At 43.9% G+C, this 23,127-nt stretch overlaps 1 protein-coding gene across 1 annotated transcript in view; it reads left to right on the top strand.

Moving 5' to 3' along the window:
* The window catches only part of CYBRD1 (cytochrome b reductase 1), a 39,334-nt gene extending 18,322 nt beyond the window's left edge, over positions 1-21,012 (top strand). The window contains exons 2-4 of the mRNA XM_069982902.1: positions 13,695-13,903; positions 14,530-14,684; positions 19,505-21,012. Of these exons, the coding sequence (XP_069839003.1) occupies positions 13,695-13,903; positions 14,530-14,684; positions 19,505-19,775 (635 nt within the window). The 3' untranslated portion in view covers positions 19,776-21,012. The remainder of the gene's footprint in view (positions 1-13,694; positions 13,904-14,529; positions 14,685-19,504) is intronic.
* The last annotated feature ends 2,115 nt before the right edge of the window (positions 21,013-23,127 follow it).

Raw genomic sequence — 23,127 nt, forward strand, 5'->3', positions numbered from 1 at the left:
ACCTGGGGTGGTTACAGGCAATGTGGGGTGGTTACGGCCAACCTGCAATGCTTACAGACAATCTGGGGTGGTTACGGGCAACGTGGGGTGGTTACGGGCAATGTGGGGTGGTTACGGATAAACTGAAGTGCTTATAGGTAATCTCGGGTGGGTACCTGTAATCTGGCATGGTTACCGCAATCTGGAGGGGGTCATTGGCAATTTGGGGTGGTCAGAGGCAACATGCAGTGGTCAGAGGCAACCTGCGGTGGTCGGAGGAAACCTGCGCTGGTCAGAGGCAACCTGCGGTGGTCAGAGGCGACGTAGCGTGGTCAGAGGCGACGTGGCGTGGTCAGAGGTGACGTGCGCTGGTTACAGGCAATGTGGGGTGGTTACGGGCAACCTGCTGTGCTTACAGACAATCTGGGGTGGTTACGGGCAACGTGGGGTGGTTACGGATAAACTGAAGTTCTTATAGGCAATCTTGGGTGGATACCTGTAATCTGGCATGGGCACTGCAATCTGGAGGGGGTCATTGGCAATTTAGGGTGGTCAGAGGCAACGTGGCGTGGTCAGAGGCAATGTGGCGTGGCCAGAGGCATCGTGGCGTGGTCAGAGGCATCGTGGCGTGGTCAGAGGCAACATGCGGTGGTTACGTGCAATCTGGGGGGTTACATGTAATCTGGCGTGATTACGGGGAACCTGGGGGGGTTATGTGCAACCTGGAAGGGTTACAGACAATTTGGGATTGTTACTGATAAACTGAAGTGCTTATAGGTAATCTGGGGTGGGTACATGTAATTTGGGGTGGTTACGGGCAATCTGGAGGGGGTCACTGGCAATTTGGGGTGGTTACGGGCAACGTGCGGTGGTTACGGGCAACGTGCGGTGGTTATGGGCAACGTGTGGTGGTTATGGGTAATCTGGGGGGGTTAGGGGTAATTTGGGAGTAAACTGCAATTATTACTATAATAAAAAGTGTGTGTTTTATTTTTTTGTATGTTTGTCACTTTTTGTACTTTGCACATTCATTTTCACTGTATTACTATGATTACTGTGATATTTTCTATCACAGTAATCATAGTTCAGTGACAGAGACCGAATTGGTCTCTGTCACTTTAAATTTTCCAGAGTTGGCTGGTTGTGAAGCGCATGCACACTTCATAACCAGCCAGGACGTCGAGGAGGAAGGAGCTCCAGGATCAGGTAACGTATAAGGGGAAGGGGCGGTGACTGGGGGACGGGGGTGACAGGGGGGGTGGGGGGCGACTTGGGGGGTGGGGGGACATCACTTTTTATCCCCTGTCACCAATCATTTATGGTGACAGGGGATAAAAAGTGCCGGCGGCACATGGTACAAGCGATCAGCGGTATATAGTATATACCGCTGATCGCTTGTACCGGGACCCCACAGGGGGGTCCCCGATGACTGCCCCATGCTCTCCGCTACCTCCGGTGGCGGAGAGCATGGGGCTTTCATTCATTTATACTTTTCCATCCCTGCGAACAAACATCGTTTGTTCGCAGGGATGGCGGCGGCCATCTTGGAAATGATGGCCGCCGGGGGAGGGGGGTTAGTTATCGGGGCACTAGGGGGGTCTGATCTGGGGTCTGATATACACTTATTTCATCTCCCCCCGCCGTGGATTCACGGCGGGGGGAGATGAAAGGCGGCGGCACCGTTAATCCCCTTTACCGACGGCCGCCGCTATAACGTTAATAGCGGCGATCGTCGGTAAGGGGGGGGGGGGCGGGACGGACCCCACACACTGCCCCAACCCCTCAGCTATCTCCGGTAGCTGGGGGGATGGGGTGGGGGCTGTCCCGGCCCCGCAGCCTTATTCTCTGCCATCGCCATAAAAAGCTGATGGCAGCAGAATAAGGACCCTTAGTGACCGCCGTAAAAAGCCGTATCGGCGGTCACTAAGGGGTTAATATACCTCCTTGCCCATTATAAAAATATTAAAAATAAATAAACATATTATATATCGTAGCGTGCGGAATTCTCCGATCTATTAAAATATAACATTACTGTTCCCGCACGGTGAACGGCGTAAATGAAAAAAACACACCAAGATTGCTGATTTTTAAAAATTATTTATCAGAAAAATAATTATAAAAAGCAAACAAAACTTTTCTTTTACACCAATATGATATTAATAAAAACTAGAGATCATGGCGCAAAAATGACACCTCAACCAGCCCTGTAGGTGGAAAAATAAAAGTGCTATGGCTCTTAGAAGGCGGGGAGGAACATTGTATTAGTTTGACCCAGACATCCATGGGCTCTGTCTATAAGGGGTTAAGGGTACGTTCACAAGTGCACGATCTGCTGCAAATTTTCCTGCCTATTGGCTTTAATGGGTCTACACCCACTATTGCAGATTTTCTGTCATTCAAGTGAAAGGTGACAGGTTGGAGAGAGATTTCTGAAGGCCAACTGCAGTACTTTAGTGGATTAGCCCCGCCTCCAGGACTCTTGTGTTACCACAATAAAGTTACCTGTGACAAAGGAAGGCTAGTGTGATAATATAGTTATTTGTATACTGGCTGCTGTTGTGAAATCGGAAAGACCATAATATTTGTCCACACACTACAGAATCTGCACCATGTCCTTGTTTCTGATCAGCGTTTTCTCCTGCATGTGAATGGGGTGTTTGACTTTTCCTCCCCAGAAATCTGCAGCCCTTCCAAAAGCATATGCGTCCCAGGGTTTTCCAGGTGATTTTTAGTTGCAGAAATATCTATACAAAACTCCTTATCTTTTTATTGTTTTCCTAAAAAGTCCCTTGGATTCTCTGCTGTATTATTAATTCCCTCACTGTTTGCTAAGCAATTGCCTAAATACTGTATTGTAGATCTGCTGCTAAACATGAAAAATCTCCCGACCTCTATGATTTCTAATAGACTGCTTTGTACTCCTGGACCAGGTTCTTAGATAAAGCAGTATGGCTTTATGCCAATCTAGAATCTGACAGCAAACATAAGGCTGTGTTCACACTTGTATTAGAGGCTCCAAGCAGGTTTTGTTGCAGATTGTGTTATTTTGCCCAGAAAATGGCAGACACCATGACGGGAACCCAACAGACCCCATTAAAGTATCTGTCATAGACGATTAAAGACAGATGTTATCATGTTGTTCAGCTCGAGGGCAAAGCAACATAAATTTACAATGAACAGGGCCTGACTCTTCTTTAATCACACCTAGAAAGGGTTAATTTGTTATGGTTGTGAAACAATGAAAATAATATCCAGAGCCAAAATGTAACTGAGCTTGTGATGTCTCATTCAACCACGAAAAGTCAGATAATCCCACATGGGTGTAGTTCACTGGATTCCTATGCAGATTTGTTCTGCCGTTCTATTTACAGTGTCCTACAAAAGTATTTTTACCTATTATTTTACTATATTTTTTAATTCGATTTGTTTGTGATGCATCTGCATAAAATAGTCTTAAGTGAAGTGAAAAGAGAAAAAATATATATAAAAAAATGGGAGGGAATTGTTGTGTGCATGTATATATTCAAACCTAAGGCTATTTACAAACCTATCGTTTGTCGCCATTTTGCTGCAAATTGCAAAATTTGTGGTAAAATTGAGTTTTTAATGGAAAAATATTGCTATATTACCGTGATTATGCAACGAGCAGCAAAATAGCACTGATTAATGGTGCGTTTACACGGAACGATTATCGTTCAAATTTGTGCGATAACGATCACGATAATCGGCTCGTGTAAACACAGCAAACGATCAAGCGTTGAGCGAGTAATTGTTCATTGTGATCTTTCAACATGTTCTCAAATCGTCTTTGGTCGTTCGCTAAAAATTCGCAGATCTCTTCGTGTAAACGGTCTTTCACAGATTCACCCTTTGAGTGAGATGGGCTTAAGCGATCATAAAACCATCGCAATAACGATTTTTCCAAACGATATATCATTCTGTCTAAACGCTGATCGTTATAAAAACACATCGTTACTTCAAAATTGTTAATTGGGCGAATTATCGCTTCTTGTAAATGCAGCATAAAAGCTGTGTGTGAACACAGCCTAAAAAGTTCTGGTGCAACCAATTTCCTTCAGAACTTAGTTGAGTGAAATGAAGTCCACCTGTGTATAATCTAAGAATTTATTAACAAATTCTGTAATCCATGGAGGTTACAGAGCATGAAGCTCTCCTGGGGTCATGTATCATGCCTGTATCAGTACATTCTCGCAAAGATTTAAACACTTACAGCAATCCCGGCATTATATTGATACATGATGCCAGGAGAGCTGCGAGTCCACGTCGCAGCTTCATGCTCCGTAACCTGCAAATTAGAAGAGATGAGTCCAATGTCCATAAGAAATCACTACCTCACCCTACCATGGGCACTGCAGCTCTACTTATTAAGTACTACTGGTGTGTCCGGATACCACGGTGGCCAAACAGTATGCTCCTGAGGGAAAGAACATCAGGACTGTAGTTTGCTAAAAAGCTGGAATAGAGCATGAAGGGTTACTAGAAACCCAAATTCCTACCTCACCTACTCAAGGGTGATCCAATTACTCTAGCCATTGCTTGGAATATTTTACAGAAGAGTGTGCCTCCAGTACAAAGTTGCAAAAAAGTTTTTAAAAAATCACAAACAAATTCACCTGGTACTGACCAGGCGTAGGCCCGCACCAGTGTGTGCGACTTTTTAAAAAGTTACAAATGATAAATTAGGCACTATTCCCGGATTATGCAAACTTCTGGGTGAATACTCAAAACAGACAGATTGAAAAAAGTTGCATCTAAAAAATATTCACCCTTCGAACAGAACCAAAAATGGGCAAAAAGTCTAATTATTCACCTAAAAATAGGAGCAAAGCCCTTGATAAATTTCCCCCTTTGGTTGTCTGCTTTTTCTGGCTTGGCTTATCATCTGCAGGATTCATATCAGAATATCCTATAGGGTTACCCATATTCTGTCCAACTGTACACTAAACTGTGTGTGCCCTAGGGGGAATCCTTGCCATCCGTGTAGCCCCCCCCCCCCCCCCTTCACTGCGCCAACCTAAGCAATGCCAGATTAGGCTGGTGCTTTCCCTGCTGCTGCACCAGTCTGTGTACCCTCCGGGCTGCTGCACATGCTGGACCTGTCAGAGCTGGAGACTGCCTGTAATATAAGCGGCATTATCATTATAAACATTATGCTGCAGGGATTGCCACACTGGGGTTTACAAAAGATTTCTCCCAGTGACATCAATGATAGATCTGCCCTACAGTTGTTTTGCTCCGCAGTCATATGGCTCTTTATTGCAGCATATGCAAAACACAGGATATGGAAAAACCTGTGGAATAACAAAATCTTGGAATGCATACCCAAAAGTTTCATCCTAGAAAGCAGAGTGGGCTCCTCTAGGGGAAGGATTGTACCTACAGTGAATAGCTCTGGTATTATTTACGGATGTCTGACACATAGAGGCAGGAGCTGACCTAAATGCTAGAGAAGGCTGAGGGGCTTACTGTATACTGTTTTATAACTGAAGAAGAGATATATGTCACAGCTTAACTCTCTGAGAACAAAAGGATCAGGCAGTTGACATCAAATATGTCTAATCATTCTGACATCATCTGTTGGGGCAGAGACATAACTTGTAGATGCTGGGGCCAGTTCCAGTTTAATTTATAGGATTGGTAAAATCATATTGGAAAGAGACTCCTTATGTGCACTAAGGCCAAGATGCAGCTGCACTCACTGCATCCTCAATTGTCTTTTTTTTCCAGTAGTCAGACTGGTAACATGGACAAGTTACAAGTTAAAGGGAAACAAACAGCGGGTTAAAAGATTCTAACCTGCTGTTATGTTCCCATAGGGAAGAAGATGGCGACAAAGTAGTTAATTTTCTTACCTTCATCCTTTGCGCCATTTCATTAAAATATTTTTTGCAGAAATCAATAGTTCAAGCAATTTTAAGACACTCTGTAATAAAAAGCATCTTTCTGTACTCAAAAAGCTGTTTTACAGCCTCCCCTCCACCCACAATTCTTATCTGTTCGTAATGTAGACAAAGTCGTCTATATTACAAAGGAGCAAAGTGAAGATGGGTTTGCTGAGTTCATTATATCCTATGGAGGGGGAGGGGAAGAGGGGGAAGAGTGAGCAGGAAGAGGAGACAAGCAGCCCTGCAGTTTGGACACTGTCTGGGCACATAAAACGCTGGATTCAGAGGTCAGAAAGGTCAGTGCTGGTCTGGGAACTTGATAAGATTTCATGGATGATGTGCTGTGCTGTGCAGGGCTGCCTTTTTCTCCTCTCCGTGGTCAGTCATCCCCCTTGACCCCTCCCCTCTCCATAGACCATAATGGACACAGAAAAGCTGCTTCTTCTGAAGTTGGGGGGGGGGGGCTGCAAAACAGCTTTTTGAGTACAGAAGGAAACTCTTTTGCTTAGTAAAACCTATTACTGAGTTTCTTAAAATTGCCTGTACTATTGATACCTATTGATTTCTGCAAACTGACATTTAAATGACTGGCTTTAATCCTGTGTGTTATTATTATGTAAATTATTTGGTTTGGTACACACGGGCAGGAGCCAACTTCATTATCCGTGAGATAGGCACTTTGATTGCTTCCGGCAGCCGGAAGCAATCGAGTGCCGAGCCAGGATCAGCACCATTACGGCGCTGAGCCCGGACCGATGAGGATGTGTGGATCCTCCGGGACAACGTCACCAGGATGGCTGCATTCAAGTAATCGGATGCAGCTGTCAACGTTGACAGCTGCATCCGATTACTTTATTAGCGGGCACGGCGATCGGACCGTGCCCGCTAATAGCCGCGGTCCCGGGCTACGAGCAGCAGCCGGGACAGTGGCGGTTCAGAACACGGCCGCTGCGCGGCCCCACTCTGAACACATGGAGGTGGCCCTGGACGTACGGGTACGTCCAGGGTTGCCTATGGGTTAAACGACAGAATAGAATATTGACAGTGATGAATACAGTCCCGGGACGGCATGTGACCTGCAGCTCTATTCATTTCTATGCAGCTGCCGGAAATAGCTGAGTGCTGTTCTCTGCTTTCTTCTGCGGCACTCTGTTCTTTCAGGGGCTCCATAGGAATGAATAGAGCTGCAGGTCACATGCCGTACTGGCGGCTGTATTCATAACAAAGGAGCCGGGGGCTGATCTGGAGACTGGTGGGGGGTACAGAGGTCAAACCCCCCGCAATCTCTTACTTGTCCCTAGTTTTGGGTGGACAGCCTCTTTAAAGAGTCACTGTCGTATTTTTTTTTTTTTTTGCAGAAATCAATAGTCCAGGCGATTTTAAGAAACTTTGTAATTGGGTTTATTAGCCAAATCTGCCATTATCTGCATGTAAAAAGCCTTTTCCCAGGTCCCCCCCTCCTTCCTCTTTTTCATCCACTCTGAAAAATCTGAAAATTGTGACTTGTTGCAGGAGACGTCCCCTGTCTGCTCTAGGGAGAGGGGAGGGGGGAGGAGGAAGGAGGGAGTTAGCCGGCAGCAGAAAGCAGATAACAGAGTATTACAGGCACGGAGCTGGGTGACAGCTGTAATCTGAGCTCAGACAGGTCACTGGTGATGGTCAGAACAGATAACGGGTGAGGGATTTGTAGATTAACTCTTTGTTGTCCTGTTTTGGTCTTTTCTTTAGCTCTCTCCATAGGAGAACAATGAAGACAGGGGGGAGAGCTTCAAACTGCTTTTTCATGATAAAAATGCATTTTTCGGATAATAAACCCAATTACAAAGTTTCTTAAAATCGCCTGGACTATTGATTTCTGCAAAAAAAAAATTCACGACAGTGACACTTTAAGGCTAGGTTTACATTTCATTCAGCTCCCTATTTAGGGATTCCATTTGTAAGTATGGGTACTATTACACGGAACGATAATCGGCCGAATTGGCCCTATCCGGCCGATTACACTAGCCAACAAATTTTCAAAAGTTGTTTGGTTCAGAAATAAAATTATCCATTACTTAATGATTTTATGTGCTGAATTCAAATATCACAAGGAAAAATGTTAATTGGCTCTAGTTTCTACGATATCGAGGAGTTGTCATGTTACTGTTTTGTGAATTGTATAGAATACAGTATAATAGCCGACAGATATATTACTTCTGCAATCATAAGGAAACAAGGTTACTGTTCATAAACTTTTTAAATATATTCATAGGAAACTTAGTTCTATCTGAAATCAACTACAATTTACAGGCATATCTAAGAATTTTTACAAATTAATTATGTTTATTGAACTCTGGAATGTAGGTCCTTATCAATGGCTTCTCAGTGCATTTAGGCTATGTTCACACTACGTAAAAGTACGGTCGTTTTTGCCGATGGCAACAACGCCCGTACTTTTGGCGCAGTGGAACAATGCCTTACTTTCAATGGTACGGGGCCGCAAAAAACTGACAAGTCAGTTTTCTGCGGCCGCAATTCAATGAATTGCGGCTGTAGGTAACCCTGTCAGTTCACACTATGAAGCGAGCGGCTCTGGCCACTCGCTCCATAGTGTGCAGGGGGAAGCTCTGATGCGGGCGAACGCTGATACGCCCGCATCAGAGCTCTGCGCCGGACAGATCATCACTTAAGTACCGCCGCAATGATCCGGGCAGAGACTGGCCATTCTGTGACCCGGCCTGGGTCACGGAAAGGCTGGTTATTCACGGTGTGTGAACATAGCCTTACACATGTCTTTTGTTTCATACATGGGATTGTCTCTAATAACTGTCCAACAGTAATCTGCAAGCATTTATGGGTTCCATGAACCACACTGCGTTTTTGCAATCCATTTTTTTCATCCGTTTTTTGCAAAAAACGGATGCATTTGTGCACTTCCGTTTTGATCCGTTTTTCCATTGACTTCCATTATAAAAAAAAGTATCAAAACAGATCTGTTGTTTTTTTTTGACGGACACAAAAACGTAGCTGACACTACTTTTGTGTCCGTTAAAAAACAAACAAATCCATTTTGATCCGTTTTTTTTTCATAATTCAAGTCACTGAAAAAACGGATCAAAACGGATGCGCACAAAGAAACGGATTGCAAAAACGCAGTGTGAACCTACCCTTACCCTGATACCTTTTTTCCATATTGGTCATTCTAAGTTGATGCACTATACCAGTTGATGATGCAATACTGATGATGCAAACTTTTCCCAGTATTGTATCACAGGTTATGAGAAATATAGAAAGTACATCTATATCTTAAAAATTAGAGCCAATTTCAAAATTTGAACATTATTTTCGATCTCAGCACCTCAAAATTAGTTAAGATCAACTGTTTTCATGTCGGAACCTTTTTGGCTGTTGACCAGTGTTATTGTTCCGTGTAATAAAGACAAAGATCAGCCGATTGTTTTCATCGGCTGATCATTGATATAGGTTCTGACCTATAATTGCTGACCGCACACCGCTACGTGTGCACTGACGATATGCAAAGAGGAATACATACCTATTCAGGACTGCCGCGGCCAGTGATTGGCTGAGCGGCCTGTCAGCTGAGAAGCTGACAGCGTGCGGACCCGGGGAGAAGCACAGAGGAAGAGGAGCCCTGCCACCTGGACAGGTAACATATACAATTTAAACAAGGGCTGCAAGAACATCGGTAACAATGTCCCTGCAGCCCTTGTTAAACGATTATCGGACCGTGTAATAGGCCCAGTAAACGAGCCCCAATCTAGCAGATCGTGCTCATTTACAGGTATTATTGGGCCCCCATCGGCCCGTGTAATACCACCCTATGTTTGGTGGCACAGAACGGGACCAGATGGTCCATTTAATAATGGACACTAACTGATTCATAGATCCCATCGACTTCAATGGGGTCTGTCAGATTTCTGTCTGGTGTCTGTATTAGAGATGAGCGCAACTTGAGCATGTTTAAGTCCGATCGCTCAGCATTTTGAATAAGGGAAAAAGGGAAAACATAGATACAGCCCATGGCATGCTCTAAATATTTTGTAGGATTTGAGTGGACAAGCATCAATGTTCTGCCAACTCAGATCCTGAAAAACAATCAGAACTTCTGACGGAGCACAGAAAAAGGAGTCCCAACAGAAACATGAGTTCTCATGTTTAAGGTCATATGATTAGAACTTTAGCTTCTGTGTCTATCGAAGATCAGCGCATTAAGGACTAAGAAATTAGGGTCCCAATTGTGTCAGTTATATAATTCTTTCATTCCCTTAGTCATCCTTACAGGCAGAAAATAGTCATAACCTAGAGAAATTTAGAGAAATTTGGTTTTTGTTATTACTGGAAAAATTTCAAGTTCATAAGTGTGAGCAAATGTTTTCCAGCTCACATGGGTCAGAGAGATAAGACGTCTATGATGGGGTCATGGAGTTACTAAGTTGTAGTGTAGTTGTGACTCAGCTAATTTTTTTTTCTCTGAAACATCCGAGAAAATAGCATCTGTGCCCTGGCGTTACCATCCAGCACATGGCACTCTTTTTTTCTCCTACCACCCACCAATGTATACCTGTTGAAAAAGGTCGCTTTAGACCGAAACGTGCGTTATGGTATACAATTTAAGGATTCATTATAACATAAAGAATGCATGTGTCTAAACCTGGAGCCACTTTTTGTGTATACATATTGGAATAAAAATAAGAGCATGAGAAAATGAACAAGAACTGTTTCAGATGTGCAATTAATATTCTATAATAGGTATTTCGTTGTTCTAATTGCACCCAAGAGAGTGGGCAGACGTACTACTATTACTGAAAGAAAACATTGGTGATAAAAAAAAAAATTCATTTGTGTTATAAGTAGAGATGAGCGAACCAGGTTCGGGTTCGAGTCCATCCGAACCCGAACGATCGGCATTTGATTAGCGGGGGCTGCTGAACTTGGATAAAGCTCTAAGGTTGTCTGGAAAACATGGATACAGCCAACTAAAGTAGTATGTGTGGGGAAATTTTGGTCCAATGTGGAGCTGCATTGTATTGACCCCAAACGAATATTATTTGTCCAATTAGCAGAAATACACATATACTTTGGTCAGAGTAATCTTTTGTTGTTCCATATGTGATGTAATAGCATAATAATTATAATTCAAACTGGGGGCAATTTTGCAATAAGGTTAAATATTAATTCACGTCATGGTGCCAGTATCAGCTTCTGCTGCTTACATTTGAAAAACAATAGACTTCATTTGTTGCAAACAATTAAGAAGTGTGCATTAGAGACCCATATGGCTAGAATAGGAATGTTTGTAGTAAAATAAAGAATTACATTATTGGGATTATGTTTGTTATTATGGATTCCGAAGAAACACTGAATTCCAATTGAATTAAATCAATTTAAGTACAACTCCTTAAAACATAAACAGCTCTATTCTGTACAGAAAATTTACTTGCCTGTTTGTCAAATTTTAAATGAATGTTTGCCTTGGAACATCATTTTTAGGTTTTGTTTAATGCCTTGTGCTGTTTTTTTTAAATTATGATGTCGGGAGCTCATAAACATTTTAAAAGTTTGCGCTAGTGTACTGCTGTCTCCTCTATGGCAGGAACCATCCAGCTCCATGGGCGGTACTTACAACAGAGTCGGGGTCACCAGTGGCGGACTTACTGTACAGTCATGGCCAAAAGTTTTGAGAATGACACAAATATTATATTTTCACATGATCTGCTGCCCTCTGTTTTTTATGTGTGTTTGTCAGATGTCTTTATCACATACAGAAATATAATTGCAATCATATTATGAGTAACAAAAGCTTATATTGACAGTTAGAGTGAGTTAAGGCAGCAAGTCAATATTTGCAGTGTTGACCCTTCTTCTTCAGGACCTCTGCAATTCTCCCTGGCATGCTCTCTATCAACTTCTGGACCAAATCCTGACTGATAGCCGTTCATTCTTGCACAATCACTGCTTGCATTTTGTCAGAATTTGTTGGTTTTTGTTTGTTCACCCGTCTCTTGATGATTAACCACAAGTTCTCAATGGAATTAAGATCTGGGGAGTTTCCAGGCCATGGCCCAAAAATCTCTATGTTTTGTTCCCTGAGCCATTAAGTTATCACCTTTGTTTTATGGCAAGGTGCTCCATCATGCTGGAAAAGGCATTGTTGATCGCCAAACTGCTCTTGGACGGTTGGGAGAAGTTGCTCTTGGAGGACATTCTGGTACCATTCTTTATTCATGGCTGTGTTTTTAGGCAAGACTGTGAGAGAGCCGATTTCCTTGGCTGAGAAGCAACCCCACACATGAATGTTTTCAGGATGCTTTACAGTTGGCATGAGACAAGACTGGTGGTAGCACTCACCTCGTCTTCTCCGAATAAGCTGTTTTCCAGATGTCTCACACAATCGGAAAGGAGATTCATCAGAGAAAATGACTTTACCCCAGTCCTCAGCAGTTCACTCCCTGTACCTTTTGCAGAATATCAGTCTGTCCCTGATGTTTTTTCTGGAGAGAAGTGGCTTCTTTGCTGCCCTCCTTGAGACCAGGCCTTGCTCCAAGAGTCTCTGCCTCACAGTGCGTGCAGATGCACTCACACCTGCCTGCTGCCATTCCTGAGCAAGCTCTGCACTGCTGGTAGCCCGATACCGCAGCTGAAACACTTTTAAGAGACGGTCCTGGCGCTTGCTAGTGTTTCTTGGGCACCCTGGAGCCTTTTTGGCAACAATGGAACCTCTCTCCTTGAAGTTCTTGATGCGATAGATTGTTTACTGAGGTGAAATCTTTCTAGCTGCAATACTCTTCCCTGTTAGGCCTTTTTTGTGCAGTGCAATGATGACTGCACGTGTTTCTTTAGAGATAACCATGGTTAACAGAAGAGAAACAATGATGCCAAGCACCAGCCTCCTTTTAAAGTGTCCAGCGGTGTCATTCTTACTTAATCATGACAGATTGATCTCCAGCCCTGTCCTCATCAACACCCACACCTGTGTTAATGGAGCAATCACTGAAACAATGTTAGCTGGTCCTTTTAAGGCAGGGCTGCAATGATGTTGAAATGTGTTTTGGGGGATAAAGTTCATTTTCTAGGCAAATATGGACTCTGATCACTCTTTATAACATTCCGGAGTATATGCAAATTGCCATTTTAAAAACTGAAGCAGTAGACTTTGTAAAAATGAATATTTGTATGATTCTCAAAACATTTGGCCATGACTGTACAATGGACCCTAGGCTGTCCAGAGAACTTGCCTCCCATATCATATTTATAGTTCACTTTAGGTGCTGCACCTTTATACCACTTCTTGCCTACCTATATACAAGTTCCCCATCCATAGTGCCCAAAATGGTAAAAATGCCCTCTTTTGTAGCTCATGAGGTATTAGCTCCCTTAACAGTATCCCCAAATACTGCCCCATAAAGTAGCTGCCTCGACACTCTAGTTACCCCATTATGTTGTCCTTGCAGTATGTAATCCCATATTAGTGCTCTAAATAGTAGTTAGCCCTCCTCAATAAAGCCCCAAATAGTAGTAAGCCTCCCTTAACAGTGCCCCATATAGTAGTTAATTACTCCAATAGTGCCTCACATAGTAACTACTTCCCCTCTTTAGTGCCCCAGATAGTAGTTTGGAAGCATCACATTAGGAGGCTTTATAATTTTTTGGTGTACTAATGATTCGATTCTTCCAAGCTGTGTCGGTGAACAAAACAGAAATCCTATATTTATTATAGGGAACACAGAAGTAATATGTTTATGTATCACTTGTTTATGGTAGTGACCTTCTGAAATCTCACAATCCTGAATGATTTCTCTCTCTTTCCAGCAATTATTGTATACAGGCTACCATGGACCTGGAGATGCAGCAAGCTGCTCATGAAGTGCATACACGCTGGCCTGCACCTTACAGCAGCCATTCTCGTGGTGGTGGCTTTGGTGGCTGTCTTCGATTACCACAATGCTAAAAACATTCCTAACATGTACAGTCTGCACAGCTGGGTTGGGCTGACTGTGGTCATATGTTTTTTCTTGCAGGTGAGAAGGGTTAATGCTTTCCATATAAAGTAAAAAAAAAAAAAAAACTAATGCTAAACATGTCTAACCTATTGAATCAACATTTTCAAGTGCTCAAATGCTCAATTCTTATAGTGACATTTGCATTAAAAGAGAAGTTCCATAAGAGTTTAAAAAAAAAACAAAAAAAAAAAACAGGCGGGCAGGGAGGTTAGTATACCTACCAGACCTTGTGCCTCCATAGCGCCACTCCCTGGTCTTGCTGATGCCCGCCAACTGTCATGTACCCGTCTAATCTGTACTTTTTTTAAATAGTCAGATGGGCGGGAACTTTATTGCATAATGAAGTGTGAATGCTAGACAAAGGGAAGCATGAAGTTCCCACCCATTTGAATTTTCAGTGAAAAGTACAGATAGTCAACCAAATTGGAAACCCCCTATACCTAGAGAAATGGGGGTTGTAGCAAGAAAGTAAAAATACAGTTTGAATGAGAGTAACCAAGGCTATGTAATGATATAAAAACAGTTTTTCTTTTTTTTGCCTCAATCACAAAATTACTTGTTTTATGGACTTCAAAAACTGATTTAATGTTGAAAAAGATTAAATTTATTAACTTAAAACTATGTCCTAACATTTTATTTTCCAGCTTGTTTTCAGCATCATTGTCTATCTCCTTCCATGCACCCCTTTGTCAATACGAGCAGCTTTCATGCCAATTCACGTCTACTCAGGTCTTCTTCTGTTTGGAGGTGTGATTGCCACATCACTTATGGGAATCACAGAGAAACTCATATTTTCATTGTAAGTATTAGCGCTGCATAAATGACTGATCATAATTATATATTTAAACTACATGTGATTTTTTTTTTCTTTCTCTTAATTGGTTTGATTTGGTAAATTGCATGAATGAAGAACTATACGTACGTGATCTGTTCCATGTTTGTAAGTCATCAAAACTTATAACAAAATGACCTCCTTGACCTAGAGAAAAAGATTTAAAAGTCTTGGCCACTAGGTGTCTCACTTCTCTGCAGTATGCTGTTCACTGCCTGTTGTTGGACTCATTCTGTCTCTAATAACAGAGAAACCAAGACAGAACACAGGAAGTGTGGGCAAGGCTTAGCTAGTGCTTTGTGCTTAGTACAAACTGAGTCTGTCTGTTTTCTCCAGAGGATCTTTTTAAAGATAACATTAACACTTCCCTAGTTTCTGACCGTCCATAAGGTTGTAGACAGCTTTCCCTTGAGTAAATAATTGTTCCCATTACTGTATGTTGTGGGAGATTAGCTCTGTAGAGCCGGGCAGACAGCAGGATTGGCAGTCAGAGACAGGGACACAAACTTGTATAAAATAGAGATGCCCCTATTTGTTTATTGAAACCAAAAAAAATTCAGCCTTACATACAGGCACAAAGTAACATAAATCCTGCTCGTCTGAGCTCTAACTAACACAGCAAATCCTGGCTATACAGGTGACTTGCTACCAGTCACCCAACATAAAACAGCATCAGTTGGTACCAGGGCCGATTCTGGGGTCTGTGCCGCCTGAGGCAAACCTCAGGCTGCCGCCCCCCTCACTGGCACTCGAACCCCATCCGCCCCCAACCCCCCCCCCCCCCCCCGGCGCGCGCGCGCGCCCGCGGCGAGCCCACCACCAACATACACTACCGCCCCCACCTCACTGGAACAGCCAGGGGCCGCGGCCGCCGGACCTCTTCAAGGCGGATCTGCCGCTTTAAAAGTAGGGGGCTCCGCTACCACTAGCTGTTCTAACCAGTCCATTGAGCTTCCGGGACAGGTCACCTGATGCACGCCGGCCCCGTAAGCTCACAGCTCCAGCCCCGCGCGCCGCACCTCTCTAGTCTCCTGCTCAGTGGCATACATGCAACAGCTGACCGCACAGGACCGCGGAAGAGGTGCGGCGCACGGGGCTGGAGCTGTGAGCTTACGGGGCCGGCGTGCATCAGGTGACCTGTCCCGGAAGCTCAATGGACTGGATAGAACAGCTAGCGGTAGCGGAGCCCCCTGCTTTTAAAGCGGCAGATCCGCCTTGAAGAGCTCCGGCGGCCGCGTCCCCTGGGTGTTCCAGGGAGGTGGGGGCGGTAGTGTATGTTCTGGAGGGGCCCGGCAGGCGGCCCTACAACTGATAATCTGGGCGGCCCAGTGGGCATTTGCCCGGTCCGCCAGATTATCAGCCGGGCATGCCGCCCCCTGCAGGACCGCAAAATCTGCCGCCTGAGGCGGAATACTCATTCCGCCTCATGGCAGAAGCGGGCCTGGTTGGTACAATACCAGTGTGGCTCAAAGTCCCAGCAGAAGCTTTAGCAGCCCTGACCCTCTCCACAGCCAGGAGAGACCTCCATGCACAGCCACAGCTCTATACACAGCCAGGAGAGACCTCCATGCACAGGAGAGACATCCACAGCCAGGAGAGACCTCCATGCACAGCCCCAGCTCTATACACTCTGTGCATCCTCTTATGAGACCTGTGATCAGTGGCCTCCAGCACCTGGGCTGACTTGGCCAGATAGAAAAACCTGGACTGGCCAGAAAGGGAATGACAGGCCCCACTACCAACCTGCCTGTCATTCCATAAAAATCCAGGCCCTTTTACAGCAACTAAAACAGTCCCATAGCAAGTAGTTTGCTATGGGTTTTAACTTTCCTGGATTCCTCCATATCTCACCCAGCTTTCCCTGGATGAGGTATGGACTTTCTGGAACCTAGTGTTCACATATGACTGGTACCTCGGGGAGATATAGCGATTCCCAACCACAATCCCTGTCACTGTCTCACATACCCTCCCCCTCTGTTCGAACCTGTGGGGGCGAACACTTTCGGCCATCAAACAGTGTGTTCGGGACAGCGCATCTGCGTTACCTTGAAGTTTTCCTGACCTGTGCTCTACTGAGAACTTAAAATTCTGTAACGTGAGGAACCACCTTGTAACTCGTGCATTTCGTTCCTTGGCCTGACTCATCCAGGTAAGAGGGGCGTGATCTGTAACTAACCTAAAATGTCGGCCTAACAAATAATACCTGAGCGATTTTAAGGCCCATTTTATTGCCAAGCATTCACGTTCCACAATGCTATAATTTTTCTCAGGTGGTGTAAGTTTCCTGCTCAGGTACGTTACAGGGTGTTCTTCCCCTCCCACCTCCTGTGAAAGAACGGCACCTAAACTCACATCAGACGCATCTGTCTGAAGTACAAAGGTCTTTGCAAAATCTGAGGTGATCAACACTGGTTCACTACACAGAACGGACTTTAACTTTTGAAATGCCCCCTCGGCTTCTGCACTCCACTTGACCATAACAGACTTGTTGCCCTTAGTAAGATCAGGCAGGGGAGCTGCTATGGTAGCAAAGTTCGGTATGAACCTGTGATAATACCCCACTATACCCAAAAAGGCTCTCACTTGTTTCTTGGTTAAGGGTTTGGGCCAATTTTGGATAGCTTCCACCTTGTTTACTTGGGGTTTAATCACACCTCTTCCTATTACATACCCCAGGTAACGGGCTTCTTCCAGACCTAAAGCACACTTTTTAGGGTTGGCCGTTAACCCTGCCGTCCTGAGGGAATCTACCACTGCTTGCACTTTTGCCAAATGACTTTCCCAGTCATTACTGAAAACAATGATATCATCCAGATATGCGGAGGCATACCTGCGATGGGGTTTGAGGATTATGTCCATTAACCTTTGGAATGTGGCGGGGGCTCCATGTAAGCCAAAGGGTAAACAGACATACTGAAAGAGACCATCTGGGGTGACAAATGCGGTTTTCTCTTTAGCAGTGTCAGTGAGGGGTACTTGCCAATATCCTTTAGTAAGGTCCAGGGTAGAGAAAAACCTAGCATGGCCAAGCCACTCAATTAATTCATCAACCCTTGGCATTGGGTATGCGTCAAATTTTGACACCTCATTCAGTTTTCGGAAGTCATTACAAAACCGAAGTGTCCCATCTGGTTTTGGAATGAGGACTATGGGACTTGACCACTCAAGTCATAGTACGCCTTCTGGGATTCTCCAGTCAGAAATGGCGCCACAACATCCGCCCACTGGTCAGGCGGTAACTTCTCACGCTCTGCAACTCTTTCAAAGACCATGAGATAGGCTTCCACATCATCTGTGGGTGTCATCTTTTGGAGTGATGTCTGGACCCTGAGTCCCTTGTAGTACAGAGCTGTTTCCTGCAGTTCGCTGAGCTGAGATTGTCCCGGCCATTTTCTCCACCACCAGCCTGTGTGCCTCATTTTGCTGCTGAAGCATAGCCCAGGTTTCTTGCTGTTGCTCCAGCATGGCCTGGGTAAACGCTTGTTGCTGCTTCTCAGCTTGCATCATGACTTGTTTCATAAAGTCCTCCATTGCAGCAGCCTCCTTTTTCAGCTCTCCTGCAGCTTTTGTCCAAGACATAAACAGGTATCTCTGTAAAAAGTCCTTTCTGTGTGTATGTCTTTTTAAGACTGCATTTTCATGCCCGCACCAAGCACCATATGTGGGAGATTAGGTCTGTAGAGCCGGGCAGACAGCAGGAACGGCAGTCAGAGACAGTGACACAAACTTTTATAAAACAGCGATGCCCCTGTTTGTTTATTGAAACCAAAAGAAATTCAGCCTTACATACAGGCACAAAGTAACATAAATCCTGCTCGTCTGAGCTCTAACACAGCAAATCCTGGCTATACAGGTGACTTGCTACCAGTCACCCAACATAAAACAACATCAGTTGGTACAATACCAGTGTGGCTCAAAGTCCCAGCAGAAGCTTTAGCAGCCCTGACCCTCTCCACAGCCAGGAGAGACCTCCATGCACAAGAGAGACATCCACAGCCAGGAGAGACCTCCATGCACAGCCACAGCTCTATACACTCTGTGCCTCCTCTTATGAGACCTGTGATCAGTGGCCTCCAGCACCTGGGCTGACTTGGCCAGATAGAAAAACCTGGATTGGCCAGAAAGGGAATGACAGGCCCCACTACCAACCTGCCTGTCATTCCATAAAAATCCGGGCCCCTTTTACAGCAACTAAAACAGTCCCATAGCAAGTAGTTTGCTATGGGTTTTAACTTTCCTGGATTCCTCCATATCTCACCCAGCTTTCCCTGGATGAGGTATGGACTTTCTGGAACCTAGTGTTCACATATGACTGGTACCTCGGGGAGATATAGCGATTCCCAACTACAATCCCTGTCACTGTCTCACAATGTACACAATAATGCCTCCTAAATGTAATCGCCCCTTTAGCTTGTCAGCAGAAGGACCATCAGAAGTTGTGTTTAGTACAATCCCTTCCTTGCTGTGCTGCTTTTTGATTCACATAACACCTTGCAATGCCAGTGCACCAATAACTCCCTCTACTTTCTCATACTATCTATAGTAGTGTATTACAAATTGTCTCAAAGCACAGTGCCAGTCTGTTCGGACCAGCTCACTTTCATTAGCACTGTACTGGCATAGAAGGGAGGAAGAGCTGCTGTGCTGTGTTGCATTGTATTGGCCAGACAACTGAGAGAAGGGAAGTGCCTGAGTGTGTACTACTGGCAAATATTACAGGTTTGTATAAATCTTTTGAAGTGGTTGTTAAGCATTAAGTAATGAAATCATCTGTTCTCTTTTTTAAGGCGAAACCCAGCATACAGCAGTTTACCTCCACATGCAGTCTTTGTGAACACTTTGGGGCTTCTGATTGCTGTTTTTGGTGGATTAATTGTATGGATAACCACACGACCAGGCTGGAAGAGGCCACCCGAAGAGCAGCGCCCATTTTTAAGCAATGACAATTATGATAACACAACAGAATACAGCAAAGAAAAGTCTGATGTCGAATTGAATAGTGAAGCAAGGAAAAGAAACCTGAAATTAGATGAGGCCGGGCAAAGGTCAACCATGTGACGGTGATCCAAAGGAAATCTTTAACGTTATTGTTGGAGGAGCTTCAACTGGATTCAGTAGGAATGAACATTCTTAAAGGGGTTTTTCAGGACTTTAATATTGGTAGCCTAGGCTTAGAATATTTAGACTTCTGGCACTGCATCCTTGTTGATCAGCTGTGGCACTCTGGTTCGTGCTGTGGTCTCTTCATCGTTTACTAGGCACAGCTCCATACATATTGTAGTGGCTAAGCCTGGTATTGCAACTCTGGCCTATTGATATTGGTGGGACTGGGCTGAAGTAACAGGAACAGCTGCTGTAAAATTTACTGATAAATTAAAGTCCTGGAAAGCGCCTTAAAGGGGTTATCCAGCGCTACAAAAACATGGCCACTTTTCCCCCTACTGTTGTCTCCAGTTCAGGTGCAGTTTGCAATTAAGCTCTATTTACTTCAATGGAACTGAGTTTCAAAACCCCACCCAAACTGGAGACAACAGTAGGGGGAAAGTGGCCATGTTTTTGCAGCGCTGGATAACCCCTTTAAAAAGGGAACGTCACTCAAAATATATAGATTGATAACCCACAGATGTTTTAGTGGATCACAGCACATCTATTCATGTCATCTGTAAAGCTTATACCTTTAGAGAACCCAAAACCTCCTAGAATGACTCTAAGCTAGGCTTTATTCATTGAAAATAGCTGATGCCATCTTAGTTGTAGATGGATTTCTCCTTTAAGTGTGTTTTGTGAATAAAATGTATACTTAACATCTTTATATACTGTAAGACCTATGCAAATGTATAACATGGCGAATAGAGATGAACAAAACTACAGAAAGTTCAGGTTTGCGATACCCTAAACACTCAGCACTTGACTCCTGGTGGCTGGAGAAGATAGATGCAGCCCTAGGGCTGCCTCGAAAACATGGATAGGCTGTATCCATCTTCTTTAGCCAGCAGGAGTCAAATGCCAAGTGTTTGGGGTTTCGGGAACCCAAAATTTCTGTAGTTTTGCTCATCTCTAGTATCTGAATATGCAAAAATTTATTTGCAATCCATTCACCATTATTATACATCAGGCAAACTGATTTTTCAAGTTTTCACTCATTACAAACCTAGAAATGAAGTCACAAATGTAGGCCTTATTCACACATTCCGTAAAGTTATCCGTAATTGTGGATCCGTAATCACGGTTCAACTTAGAGCGCATTGATTAATATTGGGCTATTCACACAGTCCGTGTTAATTTTGATCCGTAATCCTTTACGTAAAAAAAAAAAGTGACATGTCCTAGATTGTGATTGTGGTACGGATTACCAATAGGAGCCTATGGGATCTGTATTTTTAACTGATGTGACGTCTGTAAAAAACATGCATCAAATATATGCAAACTAGTACTGTTCACGTTTTACGGAAATGGATGCTAATATGGATGTTTTTCCATGGATCACGGAGAAAAAAATATTGTAAGTTTTTTGTGGCCCAGAAAAATCACTGAATGTGTGAATGAGGATGTATACGTTTTTTTAGAAACACAGAAACAGCAGCTCGCTTGTCCATTGTCTGACCAGCTCCATTCAATTTTCAGTACAGGTAAAGCCTATGGATAAGATTAGTGCTGGAACTGTAAAAATTATATTTTCTTACTACCCATTTTTTGGATTGTGGGATGCATAGACAATCACCTAGATCAATTTACTACTGTAGTTAACTCTTTAATTTTTCAAGTAGTTTTTTTTTTACAAATAATAGAGCTGCTATAGTACATAAATACAGAGCTGGAAATAAAGTTGTTTTTTTTCTATAATAAAATCATCTTTTTGTAATCTTCTTTATAACACATTTTGCATACATTTATAAAAAAAAAAAAAAAAAAAAGTATTAAAATATCAAGCCAATAAAAGAAGAAAAATACATCCATGCCGCAATCTTTTACCCCTCCGTCTGCTAAACGTGGACAGTTCTGGTGAACACAGTCCAGAGGGGTAGATGAAAAGAGTTCTCCTAGAGTTTCAATGGGTTATTGCCCAATTTCTGAATGTCTTTTTGTAAATTTTAAATAAAGAGCGTGGATACATTCATCTATATGTATGAAGATGGTCATTATTAAAGTTAATGCATATAGCGTAGCATTTGCAGTGCTCTACTTTTTAAGTTTGCATGTGTGACAGTCACAGTAAGTGACTGTAATGCTTTAAATTCAAATTAAACCTGTTATGTGATGGTTACATTTCTCTTTCATACACTACCTTTTGTTAATATACTATATGTAAGACACTGTAAAATGACAAAGGGGCTTATGGCTGGAGACATCACTTATTTACATAGACTGCACCCAACCTGTTTATTTTGGCAGCAAATGCTAAATCTTCTTCACAGTGGAATGTATTCAGATTACAGGTAACTCTGTAGTTACTGTAGGATCTGTATAGTCAGGCATATAACGTGGGTTTGTATAGGACACTTCAGTTTGTATGTGGTATTGCAATTCCAATGAAGTGAAAGGAGTGGGGTTGTAATACCACACACAGCCTTAGGACAGGGGTGGCGCTGTATCTGGAAGAAAGCAGCTATGTTTTTCTAATCATGAATAACCCCTTTAATAACATAAGGTTTGAAATTAATGCTAGAGATGAGCGAATTTACCGTAATAATGAAGCGAAGCGCTTCCTGAAATCCGCTCATCAGCCCGCTGGCATTTAACTGATTGTCGCTCCTCCCTGGGTGCTGGAAAAAGCTGGATCCAGCCCTGGGAAACTCAGGAGCAGTAGGGAAGGGCAGTCAGTTAAATGGCAGCCTGCTGATGAGCGGATTGCAGAGATAACAAATCACTCATCTCTAATAAATGCAATTTAAAGAATAAAAATGCATTACTTAAAGGGGTTGTCCGGCGCTAAAAAATTATTCACAGAATAACACACATTACAAAGTTATACAACTTTGTAATGTATGTTATGTCTGTGAATGGCCCCCTTCCCGTGTCCCACCACCTCCGCCCGTGTACCCGGAAGTGTGGTGCGCTATACTCACCTGTCACGTGCCGACCACGGTCTCCGATCCTCAGCAGTGACGTCTTCTTCGGGCGGCCGGCGGATCTTCCCGAGTGCCGGCCGCCCTCTGCAGCGTCATCCGAAGCTCAGCCGCGATTGGCTGAGCATAACGTGGCCGCGTCATCAGCCGCTCAGCCGCGATTGGCTGAGCACAGTTATGCTCAGCCAATCGCGGCTGAGCTTCGGATGACGCTGCAGAGGGTGGCCGGCACTCGGGAAGATCCGCCGGTCTCCCGAAGAAGACGTCACTGCTGAGGATCGGAGACCGTGGTCGGCACGTGACAGGTATGTATAGCGCACCACAATTCCGGGTACACGGGTGGG

The sequence above is a fragment of the Dendropsophus ebraccatus genome, chromosome 9 (assembly GCF_027789765.1).
Source record: "Dendropsophus ebraccatus isolate aDenEbr1 chromosome 9, aDenEbr1.pat, whole genome shotgun sequence".
In the NCBI taxonomy this organism is placed as follows: domain Eukaryota; kingdom Metazoa; phylum Chordata; class Amphibia; order Anura; family Hylidae; genus Dendropsophus; species Dendropsophus ebraccatus.